Source organism: Echiichthys vipera (assembly GCF_963691815.1).
Source record: "Echiichthys vipera genome assembly, chromosome: 9".
Taxonomy (NCBI): Eukaryota; Metazoa; Chordata; class Actinopteri; order Perciformes; family Trachinidae; genus Echiichthys; species Echiichthys vipera.
In genome coordinates this window covers 7337521-7352453 of record NC_139834.1, presented here as the reverse complement: position 1 = coordinate 7352453, position 14933 = coordinate 7337521, and the positions used below count along the sequence as shown (strand labels likewise).

The window sequence follows — 14933 nt, the reverse complement described above, 5'->3', positions numbered from 1 at the left end:
GTCAGCTATTGGTCGTCAAAGTGAATCAATCTAGAAGCTTGTGTCTCTGCAGGCTGCTCATGGTGTATTGTTACTGATGATCCAGTTGATCCAGCTGACGTAGTTCCTCACTTTGGCGTAGACTCCAGGGAAGTACGGGTTCGCACAGCTGATACCCCAGGACACAATGCCCTCAAAGTTGCCATTGCAGATAAGGGGACCACCGGAGTCACCCTGTGGATCATCAAGAAAAATTAGAGATGATGACCAAATTAAAATGGTTACTGAAATAGGATAAACACACATGGAGAGCAATAATAAATAATGGGGATGTTAATGTTGCACTACACAGCAGTGGTGGAGGAAAAACTCTTATTTTACTTAAACGTAGCAATAATAACACAGTGTAGAAATACTTAATGATATTATAATAAAAGTACAAAAGTAAAACCCCCTGTTGAAGATCTCTTCTGCATTAATGTGTTCATCACTTTAATCTTGCAGCTGGTAAATGTGTGACTGATAACCAGCCTGGTATTGTTTTCACCTTGGGAGTGTGTGTGCATGTGTGTGTGTGTGTGTGTCATCATGGCAAAAGGTGAATATAAGATGAACTGCCACAGAGACGGTTTTAAGTACTTTGTCAGGTGTTTATATGTCTGTCTGCAGCCAGGTTTGTCACCATGATAGCACTGCAACCATCCAAGATAGAGTTACGAATCTTTACAGGTGTGGAGCTGAGATCAAAATGAAGGCTGAGTTTGAAAATGGGTGTGGTTCAAGTGTGGCTCTCAAAGTAGGGGTGGAGGAAGTAAGGAAGGGCTGTGGGCGCCGCACTTTATACCCTTGGCCCAAATTGGCATGATGTCTAGTGTGATCCCATCGCAAGATGGTCTCTAGTTTTAAGTATTATTTATACTGAATTATAAGAAATATATGATATCATATAGGGACTCTTCAAACATTCATTTCTCTTTTTTCTAGTAAAGTACATAAAAAAACTTCACACGATACTTTGGCTTTTAAAGTGCATTTTACAGAAGAAATCAGATTAAATTATTATACCCAACTTTAAAGGTGCCTTCAAGTACTAACAGAGTTCATAGATGCTGCATTTGTTCAGTTAAAGTAAAATCATCCCACGGTCTTTTTCGGTAAATACACTCATCAAAAAAGCCAAGACAATTTTTTTCATGTAACAGCTATTTACGGAGAAATCAGATAGGGTCGCTAACAGCTGAATGCGGCTAACACTTATTAGCATGATAAGAGTCCCTACACCTTAACCGAAGCACCAATGGGCTCCTTCCTTTTGGATTGACTTTTGGTAATGAATGAACTTGAATGGACTTTACTATGAGAGGAGCTGGTACAGGGGCCAGTAAGTAAGTCTTTAAAACACTCTTTTAATAAACTCTGGGTTCTCTAACTACATTGTTTACGTTGTTGGTGCTAAGGACTCTTATCATGCTACTGCAGAGGTTTGGTGTTATCCTTAGTAGTATTAGTGGTTAAAAAAGCTGTTTTAATGTCTTCACCGTGCTGCCCTGAGCTAATCACTGCTAGCCACATTACATTAAATGAATTACTGTTAGCGACTGTTAGCGACTGTCCGGGATTTCTCCGTTTATAGTTGTTACATGGAAAAAATTGTCTCAATGGCTCAATGTTTTTGCCTAAAAAGAGCCTGGGATGATTTTATGGTGGAATTTCACCTTAATTAAAGCACTTTGCCTTGTTTGGATGATAATGTATTGGCTAAATAATTATTAGATTGATTATGTTTTGTATTGATAATGTAAATTTGCAAAGTAATTAATGTAACAGAGTAGAGGTATAAAGTTACACAAAATGTAATTACTCAAGTAAAGTACACATACCCCAAAACTGTGCCTAAGTACAGTAATACACAATACACAGCATGCATAGCAATACAAATGTAAATATTAATTAGGATATAATAATATGTAATATAAAAGACAGAACTATGCAGCATTATCAGGTACGAATCAAAGAATTCAACACATGCATAAAATAAAAGAAAAAAACTTCTGTACCTGGCAGGAATCTTTGCCACCAAATGGAGATCCAGCACACAACATGTTTGAAGTGATCCTCCCCCAGTAGTAATAAGTGCAGTAAGGCATTATCTTCACGCCCACAGAACGTAGCACGGGAGAGAGGTAGTAACTGTAAATCTGTGTCACACCCCAGCCGCTCACCGTGCAGTCGTCTTTATAAAGCGGAGGAGTGTTTGCATTGGGCAGAGTGGCTGGCTGCACGTTGGCATTCAGCTGTGCAGGCCTACTCAGCTGTAACAACCCAAAGTGAAGGCAAGTTTGACCATGAAGAACAAGAGTGTGTGTGCACGTCTCAAGAGCTCCCTATAGCATATCTATTTTATTTCAGACTTTTCCGCTTACCTTGATGAGCATGATGTCGTTGTTGAACGTCTTGTAGTTATAACTGTGGACAAATATCTTTGAGACATTAAAGACCTGTTCAAATCCTTCTTCCTTGGCCAGGCTGTGTTCACATAACACCACCTGCATTACACTGCTCCTGATGGCCAAAAACAGACAGAAAGTGCTTCAAAATGTACCCTTTTTTCACATCTTGGTAATCGTAATCCGGTCTACATATCAGTGTTTGTTGTGGTAACTGTGTCTAGTGTCTTACGGTCTCCAGCAGTGGGCAGCAGACACCACCCACTGAGCGTCCACTAAGGTTCCTCCGCAGTAGTGTTGCCCATTTTTTTTTAACTGCAGGGATGCCTGATATTTGATGGAGTACGGCTTGACCTCCTGACCTCCGATTATCCTTGGTGGAAGCGCCCCTGTAGACAGACAGTGAGAATAGGAACCATGTCAGCTCTTTTGCTTACAGAAAATGTTTTAAGTTTTAATGCTCTATGATCTTTATAATCTTAAAGAGAGGTTGGAGGCAGTCTTAAAGTCCTAAGACATAAGATATATATATATATATATATATATATATATATATATATATATATATATATATATATATACTGGTTTATATGTGCTTGCTTTCACCCTCATGTCAGCCGGTGCTCGGGGAAAGTCCCTTCCGAAGTATAGTTCTAAGTCTTGACTAGGATTTCACACCTTTTATTATGCATCCAGGAATTTAATTAGATTTAATTAGTTCTTATTTTGTTCTTTGTTTGATTTGTTTTAGCCAATCAAGTTAAATTGCATAAACACTTATGGCTGTGCATTAAATTCTTATTTTCCATGAAAATGTATAAAAAATAAGATGGGCTAGGACCAGAAAAGTTTCTTTAACTTCTTCTATTTGAGTTGTTTATGTGTTTGTTTGTTTTCCCTTTGTTTTTTAAGTTATATTTTGTATTTGTATTATTTAACGTGTTCAATAACTTGACTAAATAAAAACAAATGTTGTGATTGAGGAACTTACCTGATACTGAAAACGCCCAAAGCAACAGCACAGCAGAGCTTTGAAGCAGCGCCATATTTCGACTTATCATCTGTAATGCAGAAGCAGGACTTTTAGCAGCTTCTGTAAACAGTAAATGTCCTGATTAAATACATTTTTTATGTCAAACAAAAGAAAATGAACGCTTTATCCCAAATTATTGTTAATTATGTTAGAGTCTTAACTTTTAGGCCTATTTTCTTCTCAGTTGAACCCTCACAATGACAGCTAAAGGCATTTTGTAGATGAAATGTTTAAATACTCAGCTCTATGTTACTGAAGTGCCACTAATTAATAACAAAAAGATTTCAACCTGCTTCTGAAAACATTGGCTAAATCTCATTACATATCTCCTGAGAGTATTAGTAATATTCTAATAAATATATATCACAAAATAAACTGGTAATAGAGGGGTTGGTTTGGTTTAAAACACCATCTTACCCTGAAACCATTCATTTTGAACGAAAAAGAGTTATAATTACCTTCTACTTACGTGAACGCGCCAAAACAGCAAACTTCAGAGTATCTCCAACTGGTGGGGCCGATGCTCTCCTGTTGCCTTTTATAGTGTAACCGTATCCTTGTTCAAACCTTTTGTTTAAATTATCTTTTCGTCTTGTTTTGTGGCGTGACCATCTCACGCTGCAACAATGGAACTGACCTACTATCTGACAAAGCTAAAGAGTTCTTGTGTATTATTTCTGTTTTCTGAGCTCTAGTTTTCCCGCTTGCACCCTGGGAAATATAAAGGTATTTTTAATGGGAACGCCTCCACTTAGCACCACCGCCAGGTTAACAACAAAATACACTTATGACCTTAGTGATGTGATGAGAACTGTTGTCATGATTGATTTGCACGTATGTCTGTGTAATGAAAAACACCTTAAATGTGGCTGTGATAATGATAGTGTCTGCCTTTAACACTGAACGGTCCTCACTTGATGAATAGAATAATAACTCGACAAACCTCAGTCGTTCTTACTTGAAGCACAACACAGATCTGTCCGAGGAAGATCTTGGTACAGCTTACACAGACTCACACATTTAAACCCAAAAACCTGAAGTCATTGGAGCTTTACACAGTGTGTCCCACGCCACAACAGTATTACGTGTTGCCATAACAACGCTGTATGCAATGCTTGGTTCAAGCGGTTTGGAACATCGACAAGGTTCTCATCCTAACCTTGAGACACCCAGTTTCCTCACTTGCATGCACAAAGAACGAAAGAAATCTAAGGCCGTTCACATAACTTCAGCATTAATATTTCCTCCCATGATGCCACATTGCACTTGTCAGAACCAGGTAGAAGAATATCTCTGCGTCATAACTCAGATTACTCTCTGGTCGTAGACAATCTGTTGTCTCCGTAACAATAGGTGAACAGGTGTGGTTCTCCTGTATTACTCGCCCTGGTTTTGTATCAGTGCAGATTTATGGATACGTCAAACAAACACAGGATTTTCACCCAGGAGGCGGCTAATCAAAGGTCCACGTTGATTACGTGACGTATTTAACCTACACGCAGGTGTCACACACCCTTTAAATGTTCTGGAAAGTTCCTCATACAGTTTTATCTCTGATTGTCACAGTCCCCGAGTGACACTGATGGAACTGGTACAGTTATGTGACAGTTTGTGAATTTGTGTTTCCATGACAACATTTACAAGACTGCTGTGTGCCGGGTCAGCATGTGACAGAACTAGCTAATTTAAAAAAAAAAAGCTATTTGTTTTTATTACTAAGGTAAGAGTCAAGTCATCTCATAATTCTAAAGCTCACATAACATTGAACCTGATCTGACCACATTTGTTGAACAAATTCAAAGATGTAAACATAAACAACCTAAATGTGCCCTAGTTTATATCCTGTTGCATTGAATGTGAATGACATCCACAGCCTTGTTCCTTGTTAACTTCCTGTCAGCTGATTCACATTCACTGCAACAGGAAATAAACTTGGACACATGTATAATGTTTATTTTTACAACTTTGAAAAGCTCTAATAGGTCAATATCATATGTCATTTGTTTTCTGGTTTTTATTCCTACAATAGTCAGGGAAAGCCTAATGTGATGTCCGTGTCACAATAAGAAAAATGATAATCATCTGATCAGCTAATTTAGCTGATTCAAAATTTGGGATGGCTTTAAAATCAACATACACTTCTAAAATCTTAAGACTCTCATTAATAAAAACAACAACATCCCTTTGAAGAACAGACAAATTATATGTTCAGAAATTTGATCACGTACTCCTCTCTTACTGCCATAAAATGTGTTTGTTGGCAAAATAACAGCCTCTGTGGTAATTCTCACTAGTTGGGATGTCTCCAGGACCACATTTTGCCAAGATGACACACACACACACACACACACACACGCACACACACACACACACACTCACAAGGTGAAAACAATAATACGTGCATCGATGTCACAGCTAGTAAATATGAATTGCTCAGGAGTCTCAGGAGGCTGTATGTATAACACCTACTGTAATATTTTGAGAGTAAGATCATCTGTTTATCTAGGAATTCCCCTTTGACTAAATGAATACATTTGTAATTTATGACTTTTCGCCAAGTAGGAAACACATCAGGAAGCCAGTGCTGAGTCATTGGTGCCGTTTGAGATGTGATGACAGTGATACTGGCACTGATAACACCTGATCAGTGTCATTCCAGTCTAAAGAAGGTAAACCAAGATTATCTCTAGATCTACAAATCTACTCTCCAGTGAAAACATTTAGTTAAAGTCATGAATTAGTCACTTTTAAATCACTTCTAGTTTTGTTTTCCTGTTCTCATAGACATTAAAAAACTCAAGCAAAGCCTGCATTGATAATGAGACGAGAATTATACAAAGAGGAGAGTTTAAGGGATCAGAGCATTATCATTGGTGACATGCAGATTACTTTTTCATTCCCGGCCCAGACAGATGAATGTGAGAACAGGGAGCTGGCAGCAATATGCCATGATGACAGCACTTGGACTGAGGAGCGGGTCGCACGGAAGAAAGGCAGTGGTCAGCACTCTGGGGATGTGAGAGCACGGCTATCAGTAGAAGAGAGGGCAACAGAGAGGGCCATTAGCCTGCTGAGGTCAGGAACTCCAAAGAGAGATTATTATAGCAGTGATGAGACCTGCTTGAGCTGTGCTCCATTTTTAATGACACCTACACCACTAGAATAGAAGTGGAGCAGCAGCTCTGGCTCGACCTGGTCAGATACAAATGCTTTCCCTGCTTGTCATCACTCAAAACCCTCATTAATTCCTTTCCTGGGAAAACCAGTGAGGGGTGACGGTGCAGAGATGAAGGACTGCAGAGATATCTTCTCCTTTCATTTGGGACAACAGCATTTGATCAATCACAAACTGTAATGTGCCAAAGACTGGACATATCTGACTGGACTATAGCATCAGAAACTGGCAACACAACTGATATATGCTTCGCCTTTGGTGTGACAGTTAAAGGGCCCTTCGGGAAACTGGGTGATTATATAAACAATGATGAAGTGGTATAGGACAACTTTATGTCAAAGGTGTGAGACAAGAGGCTGCGTTGTGTGGACGCTTCAATTATATATCTGTTCAGGACAAGGAGGTGACCATGGAAACGGAAATAGGATAAGAAACCTGAGAGTACAGGTGCGATGTCTTCCCGCTAAGATTAGACAAGTACAGGTGAAGCCTCACTCTGCGTGCACACTGCTTTTCCCATTGTCTCACTATGGAGCTGCCATCTCTATTGCTTTGTATACTGTTAGAAGTGTTGGCTGTAAAGTGTAAGTAAGCGTCTTTATCTTGATTTTACACATTGTTTATGCACCAAAGGGCTTGAAGTGAAGTTTAACCTCTGGCTTAAAATTACAGGACAGTTGGGATGCATATCCTACTGTTCTCATGATGTTGTCTGACATCCTGAGAGCCTGCATACTGACAATTTTGGTTCATAAATGGATTTTACATGTGCTGTATGTGTATCCCTTCTATCAATGTGTTAAAAGTAGTCTTTTAGCTGTGGCACTTTCAGTCCTGATGCTCGCTTGAGACAGTCTAGACAAAGAAAAGTGTTACTCAGCCATTTTCATCTGATACATGCATGACTCAGGTATAAGTCATAAATCATATTAGCAGTGTATTTAGAATGAAAAGATGAGAATGTTTCAGTATTTAAATGGTTACAGCATCATTCTTTTTGGTGAAATTTGTAAGATTTAATTCGGCTCACCTATGTAAAGTACTTTGTAATGACACAATTGTGATAAAAAGTTAGAAGTATCCAGATCCTTCTCTTAAGTAAAATACCACACTGTGAAAGTACTCATTCCAAGTAAAATGGCTGCATTCAAAACCTTACTTCAGTAAACGTATGTATCAGCAAAATTTACTTGAAGTACTCAAAGTAAATGTATTGATTTTGCAGTAAAAGTGCAGTGTTTTGCTTTTACAGTCGATGTTCCTGGATAAATATTCCTGCTGCGTTAACGTGTATGTGTCATTTACCTGCTGCAGATGTTTAAGGTTGTGCTCATTTTAACTTGATATCCTGTTGGGGAGTTTAATCTACAGCTAAACATCATACCATTCATTTTATACGATCATCATGTTTCCTGTTCATTTTCAGAGTAAAACATAGGAGAATCTTCTCAACACATAAAGTAACACTTCATCCTTTATCACAGACATTCAACATATACACATATCTGGAGATTATGGTTTTCACTGGACAGGAAGAGGATAATAAATACTGTCATCTGAAAAGTAACTAAAGCTGTCAGACAAATGTAGTGCAGTAAAAGAAATACAATAATTACTTTTGAGATGTAGTGGAGTAGAAGTATGAATCTGCATGAAATTGAAATACAGAATTCTTTTTCACATTTTAAAGTTTCATTTAAAAACCTAATCATAATCATGTGCACATTGTTACTTAAATATATCTCACTGAGATAAGGAGCTTTTGAAATGAAAGGTCAGTAAAAGTGTGCTGGATAGAATTTATAACCTCAGGAACAACAGATGAAGACGAACAATAAAATAACAATAAGTCATTATGGCCAACACCCCCTTTTGTGTCTGGCAATTATATCACAAAGATAAAAACGTGAAAGGTGAGTCCGATAAGCATCTCGGACAGGTCTAGGGTCTGGGACTGATAAACTTTTTAGCCAGTTTAAGCTTCTGAAAACATGAAAAAAAGGAGATTTGTCTGCATCAATGGCAGCTAAGTGGATTACATAGAATTGATTTGCCACTATGCACAGTTTAGCAGTGTGTGCAGTAACCAGAAAGAACACGTTGTTATGTTTTATTCTATTCAATTCAGCCTGCATTGTTCAAGTTTCAAGGTCCTTACATAACGCTTTCTAATGTACCTGTATGTGTGCCTTTTTCTCACACACACCCAATCCATGCCACGTATACTGTATAGATAGAGTTACCATTTTGCTTTTGACACCCACTGCTGCTAATTATAGCTCAAGGTCAAAATCTAGGACAGTGATGAGAGGGTATTGTTTTCAGGCATTTCTATGTCTGAAGAGGCTCTCAGTGATGATGATGATGATGATGATGATGATGATGATGATGATGATGATGATGATGATGTTGAGGTTTAGACAGACACTTTTACACATTTACAGTGTAGAAATACTGAGTCAAAATGCCCAAAAGCCGTCCAAGTCATATTTTGATGGGGCTAACACTAAATTCTTGACCTAAAAGTAATTAAAAATTAAACTAACAGAGTCTCAAAGTACTGGACTCAGCCTATAAAACACATTTTAAATAGTAGAACATAAAGTGCTCGGTGTGTATTCAGCGTGAGAATCTCTAAAGAAGTATTCAGAACCCGTACTTCAGTATAAAAGAAATAGCATTGAAAATGTCATTCAAGGTATGCATGTAGGTCTTATTAGCAACAGTAAAGATAATTATACATCATATTATTGGATTGTTAAAGGTCCCATATTGTAAAAACTGTGATTTTAATTTCTTCTTTTGATTACAAAGAAGGTTGAGGTGCTTTAGAAATACGTAGTATCGATATCGATCCACAAAGAAATACACACTACCGTTTTCAGAAACTGTGCCTACATTCAGGTAGAAAGTGCCTCTACAGTGCCGTCACAGTCCGTCCCCGGCTGCATTGACGGTGCACAGATGCAGAGGGCGCAGATGCGGAGAAGCTCTGGAAATGTTGACCATTCAGAGCAGACTGGGCAACCCATCCTCATCCCAACTTGTCACATACAGCCATTTTGTCTCACCTTTCTTGTCAATGCCCTGTTTCAAACACGGGAACATGTTGTTTACGTTGTGAACTCACATAGAACTATTGAGTTCCATTAAGGCAAAAAAACAAATAATAAAACAGTTAGGGTTAGGAAAAATACTTTTTTGTTAAAACAACGTAACAGCGATGCACGGGACATGAACGAGACATGAACCGCGGCCTCCTGCGGGGAAAGTCCAGTGTTCGTTTGACCCATCCACCACCCCGACCTGTCATTTATAATACTGTTTTTTAAACATTAAAACATGTAGGCTAAACATGTTCCAGCAGAAACCCCAAAAACAAGTATGACTCTAAAGATTGGCATGATACGGGACCTTTAATGTGTCACTAAGAAGTCAAGTAGCACTGCTATTTAAGATTCAAACCCACTTCTGTGTTAACATCAGATACTGTGATGATGGTCGGACTCACTGTGAGTCAATGTACCTCAGAGATGAGATTGTTTTCCATTGACCCTCTAAGACAGAAGCATCTGTGCACTGTTGTTTTCTTTATGACTGCTATTGTTCTTGCTGATGTTGCAATTGCAGTAATAACCTTGTTGTCTCTCTCTCTAAATCTGATCTCAGCCCGTCTGTATTTCCCTCTCTGTGTGTATGTCGCAGGTATAGGTATCCCACGTATAGTGGGAGGATACGCACCAGTTCCATATTCGATCAAGTACATCGTGTCCATACAGACAACACAGCGCCAGCACATTTGCGGGGGCTCTTTGATAAATAAGTACTGGGTACTCTCAGCAGCACACTGTAACATTGGGTGAGCTCACTTCTCTTCTTTTTGATTTACCTCCATGGAGTATAAAAGCTACAATACCTCAGGATAATAACAAATAAAACACCTTTGTGTTTTGATTTAGCTTTTTGTAAAGAAGTTCTACATGACAATAAAAGGCCTATTGACAACTCATGACCTCAACTTGACTTCTTTGTGTGTATATTGGTTAAAGGATCAAGTCATTTTGAGCCATATCAGAGATATCCAGATATGGAGACATGACAGTGATACGAGTGCACCACTAACAATGGGGCCCTGTGGGGTGGGAATGTGACACAAGAATCATATTTACTGTACAGCCCTCTACTGCACACTTTCTTTTAGGTTACAAACAGCTTGGCTTGTAAGGAAACAATTATTTTAGACAATGTTTGGTGCTCAATACAGATTCAAGGGTTACAACGGTACACCAGCAAAATCATATTGGCCTTATATTAAATGACAGATAACTGGATCTTCAGTGCTGTCAAGTTCCCAAATGTCAGTGTTTCCTATTAGTCAACACACAACGGCTTCTATCCTCAAAAACAATCAGAAGGCAAATTAATTTATACAGAAACCTTCAGACACAATTGCTTGAGACGTTAAGAAAACATTGAAATTGCATTCAAAAGACAATAGAAGCAAATATTTACAGATAACAAAGAAGTTATGTATGATCTAATTGAATTAAAAGTCACAGCAAACAATAATGTTATAATCGCTGATTTAAATGAGCTGACAGATGGAACAGACCTCTGGTGTTCGGGAAGTTTGTTCAGTAAGTAGAAGTAAAAGCTGTCTGTTTATGCTGTAGAGAGGTGAAATGCTACAGTTCAACTCTGAAATTCAACTCTCCAAAAATATGTTCATATATTACTAATTTGCAACAGCAAACATCATTTGATTCAACTGTTTTCTGCTCTGTATGTCTCAATTTGCTTGTAACTAGGGCTTGAAATTCAGTTTGTTCTGGACAGTCTTATAAAGAGAGGCGTTATTATGAACCCCACTGCTTTTCTCTGCGAGACATGCCCTGCTTAGTATTCGAGCGTTAGGATTGACCCAGCACCCATGTTTGTACATTCAGGTCCTGTCCCCTTAAAGAGCTATCCTGACTAGAGACAAATAGATATATCAGCTGGCAGACATAATTGGCTGATATGGGTCACAGATAGATCACAATCTTATTAAGAGAACCATCAGGCTGTCTGACATACTGTAGTATTTCTGCATTACAATATTGTGAATCTAATCTGTTTTTTTTTTTATCTCTGCAGGGTTGAAAACATGATGGTAGTAGCAGGGGACTACTCTCTGACCATCTATGAGGGCACGGAGCAAGAAATCCTGCCCCAATTTTTGGTTCCCCACCCCGAGTACAACAGCACTACCACCAACAATGACATCATGCTTATAAAGGTGCAAACTATTGGTCGATTTTCCAGCAGCTGTTACTCTCAGGAGATCTGTTTGCTGATTACACTGTCCACCATCTCTCCAGCTGTTGGCCCCGGTCTATCTGAACATCTACGTCTCGATCGCTCTGCTGCCCCGGCATGGCGCCTCCATAGCAGAGGGCCGAATGTGTCGAGTGTCAGGGTGGGGTTACACCAGCCCCAGTGGAGGCCAGATCCCCTCCACCCTCCGCACTGTCAAGCTGCCCATCGTCTCCACAGAAAAATGCAACAGCAGTGAGTCCTTCAACGGCAGCATCACAGAAAACATGCTCTGCGCTGGGTTCAGTGCTGGTGGAAAGGATGCCTGTCAGGTAAGAGGACCTCTGTAGTGTTTCTCATGTGCAGATAGGATTGTTTTGAGGTTACAGTTTACTTCATTGCATCTTCTCTTTAGTATATTAATAATACGTTATTTCCACCTTAACCAGCTGCAACATAAGATGCTGCTTTACATTAATGCACTACTACTAATCACTAACTGCAATGTTATAAATTGATTAAACAGCATTGACAGCAGCCATTTTCCTGCATAATAAGTACTTTAACTTTTGCAGTGTCCTAAAATATGCTGAGCTGTTAGCCTGACCTCCCGTACTGCTGCTTTCTCAAAACTCCTCCAAACCACTCCACACTCTCCGCAGCACTTCCTTGGGTCCTGAGGAATATATAGGACATAGCTGCATCCCCTGGCAATGCTAGAGTAATACGCTTCATTTGCAAACAGCTAGCTATTTTGTTTGGGACCAGGCTATTTCCAGGAACAAAAGCCTTCATTCTGAAAGTTACGTCAGTGATGCTTGAAATGTCTGAGTTTGCTGCAGTGTAACATCTTTGGTGTCTCTTTCTTCATCTGTTCTTGAATGTACTGTACAAGAGCTCACACTCGACACTGCACTGCCTTGGTTCTTCAGTAATACATCCGCCAAGTCTGAAGTCTATCTGATGAACATTTGTCCAGAAAATCAGACAGACAGAGACAGACAGACAGACAGAGGCTCCTTCCGTTTTAGTTAGATACTTTAAGGACATTTCACTGCAAATACATACTGCATGAAGCCTACTTTTACTTTTGTAACATTTTGAATGCATTGCCCTGTTTAGACAGAACAATAGCAGCTGTTTCTTTTTGTTACTGCTGCAAGGAGACAACGACAGAATCACCCATCCTCAGCTGTTCTTCTGCTGTGAAGCTAAATGACATGGGGCGCTTTTTTTTTTTAACTCAGGGCATTCAGGGCGCAAAAGGCAACACAAAAGCAGCAAGTGAAATGCTCCACTATCACTGAAAACGGCTACAGAAAAGAAGTGCCAAATAACCTACAGTGCCAATGTTCCCATGAGGAATAAAGTATTCCAGGCTGCTGCTACAAAGACAATACTTGTGAGCTGGAAAGTGTTCATTTCTGTCTTTCCACAGATATGTGGAACAACACAGAATATCACCAGACCTATCCTTTAAGTTTCTTGTTTAGTTATAAAAAAAAAAATGTATGTAATGTAAAAAAGTAGGAAGCCTGGATGAAAATCATGTCATCCCTGATGTTCCCTTTCTTTCCTGCTCTTTCAGGGGGACTCTGGGGGTCCACTTGTATGTGATGGCCGGGTCTATGGTGTGGTGTCCTGGGGGAGAGGATGTGCTGAAGCCCAGTTTCCTGGAGTCTACGCTGCTGTGTCCAAGTTCCGCAGGTGGATAGACAACACCATATTTAGCTACTACAGCAGGTGTCACAAGGTTTAAAACACAATGTTACCAAGATATAACAAAAAAAACACCCTCAGTGGAGACTTAAAGATTTTTTTTATTTCAGTTATTTGATGAATGATATGTTCTTTTTACCATTTGTGCACCTTTAGTTATTCGTGTTAAAAGAATAGTTTGACATTTTACACTTATTTGTTTTCTTCACTGCGGGAACAGAAGATCTCGCTGAATAAAAGTGAATATGTTCATTTCTCAAAATGTCAAAGTATTCCATTAAGTTTTCAAGCTTGATTATTTATCATGTTTGTTGTTGATCTGTTTAAAAAAAAATCAAAGGGTAATCCACCAAAACCCCTCTAGTTAAAAAGAAAAATGGACATACTGAACACATTTCGAGTGAGGTGCCATATCAATGCTTATATGGATCAATATCAGTGATCACTTTGGTGATTGACAGCTGTACAATATAATGCAATCCAATACAGGAGCCCTGCAACCCCCCCCCCCCTTTAATTCAACAATTCATCCGTGTAATTGTTCAAGAAAAATTGCCAAACATTTCATGGTTACAGCTTCTCAAATAAGAGGATTCCTTGTCTTACATTAGGTTTCTGTTGGTGGCACAAAAAAAGCAATTTGAAGTTGTTTTTTGGAGGAAATCGTGGCCGGCATTTTTCAATATTCATAATTGATTCAGGAATTAGTTGCAGGAAATTGTTTATTACACTATAGGGTCGATTTTTGCACCTGTGTTTTTTTGGTTTGTTGTACTGGATTGCAGAAACAAACGAATCAAATGGTGAAATTAAAGCTTTTGAACAACTCTTTACAGTCACACTAAATCAATGTAAGACCATTACTGCCTACAGCTTTTCTGTCAAACTGGATTTGAACTAACTCTGTTTTAACGATTAAGAATCCATACTGTATGTGTGTGTGTGTGTGTGTGTGTTTGTGTTTGTGTGCGTGTGACTTAACTTAGTTACCTTCAGGGACAGGTCCAAATTGGGACAAAAGCTGTGTCCCCCGTTAAGAAAAAGATTATTTTTGGCTCAGTGGTTGAGGGTAAGAGTTAGGGTTAGGGAAAGTCTCCAGCAAAGGAATGTAACGTCAAAAACACAGCAAGCAGCGGTGAAGTGCGGCCTGCGGCGAGCTGCCAATGTCTGGGAAGAGCTGCAGCAGACATTCGGAGCTGTGGCGGAGTGCAGCCAAGCAAAAAGTTTGGGAGAGTTCGGCCAGAGAATACCTACAGCCAATCAGCAAACACATCTTAATTATTGT

General features: G+C 39.1%; 2 protein-coding genes across 2 annotated transcripts; one reads left to right on the top strand and one right to left on the bottom strand.

Moving 5' to 3' along the window:
- Positions 1-57: 57 nt before the first annotated feature.
- LOC310951985 (trypsin-3) lies at positions 58-3472 on the bottom strand (the record flags this gene model as incomplete). Its single annotated transcript, XM_083920472.1, has 5 exons — positions 58-213; positions 2037-2291; positions 2403-2541; positions 2659-2815; positions 3418-3472. 5 exons carry the CDS (start codon positions 3470-3472, stop codon positions 58-60), a joined length of 762 nt encoding a protein of 253 aa, XP_083776598.1.
- Positions 3473-7163: 3691 nt separating this feature from the next.
- Positions 7164-13688, top strand: LOC310951984 (trypsin-3; the record flags this gene model as incomplete). Its single annotated transcript, XM_083920471.1, has 5 exons — positions 7164-7218; positions 10340-10493; positions 11771-11912; positions 11995-12261; positions 13518-13688. The coding sequence occupies 5 exons, from the start codon at positions 7164-7166 to the stop codon at positions 13686-13688; spliced, it is 789 nt and encodes a 262-aa protein (XP_083776597.1).
- Between the last annotated feature and the right edge of the window lie 1245 nt (positions 13689-14933).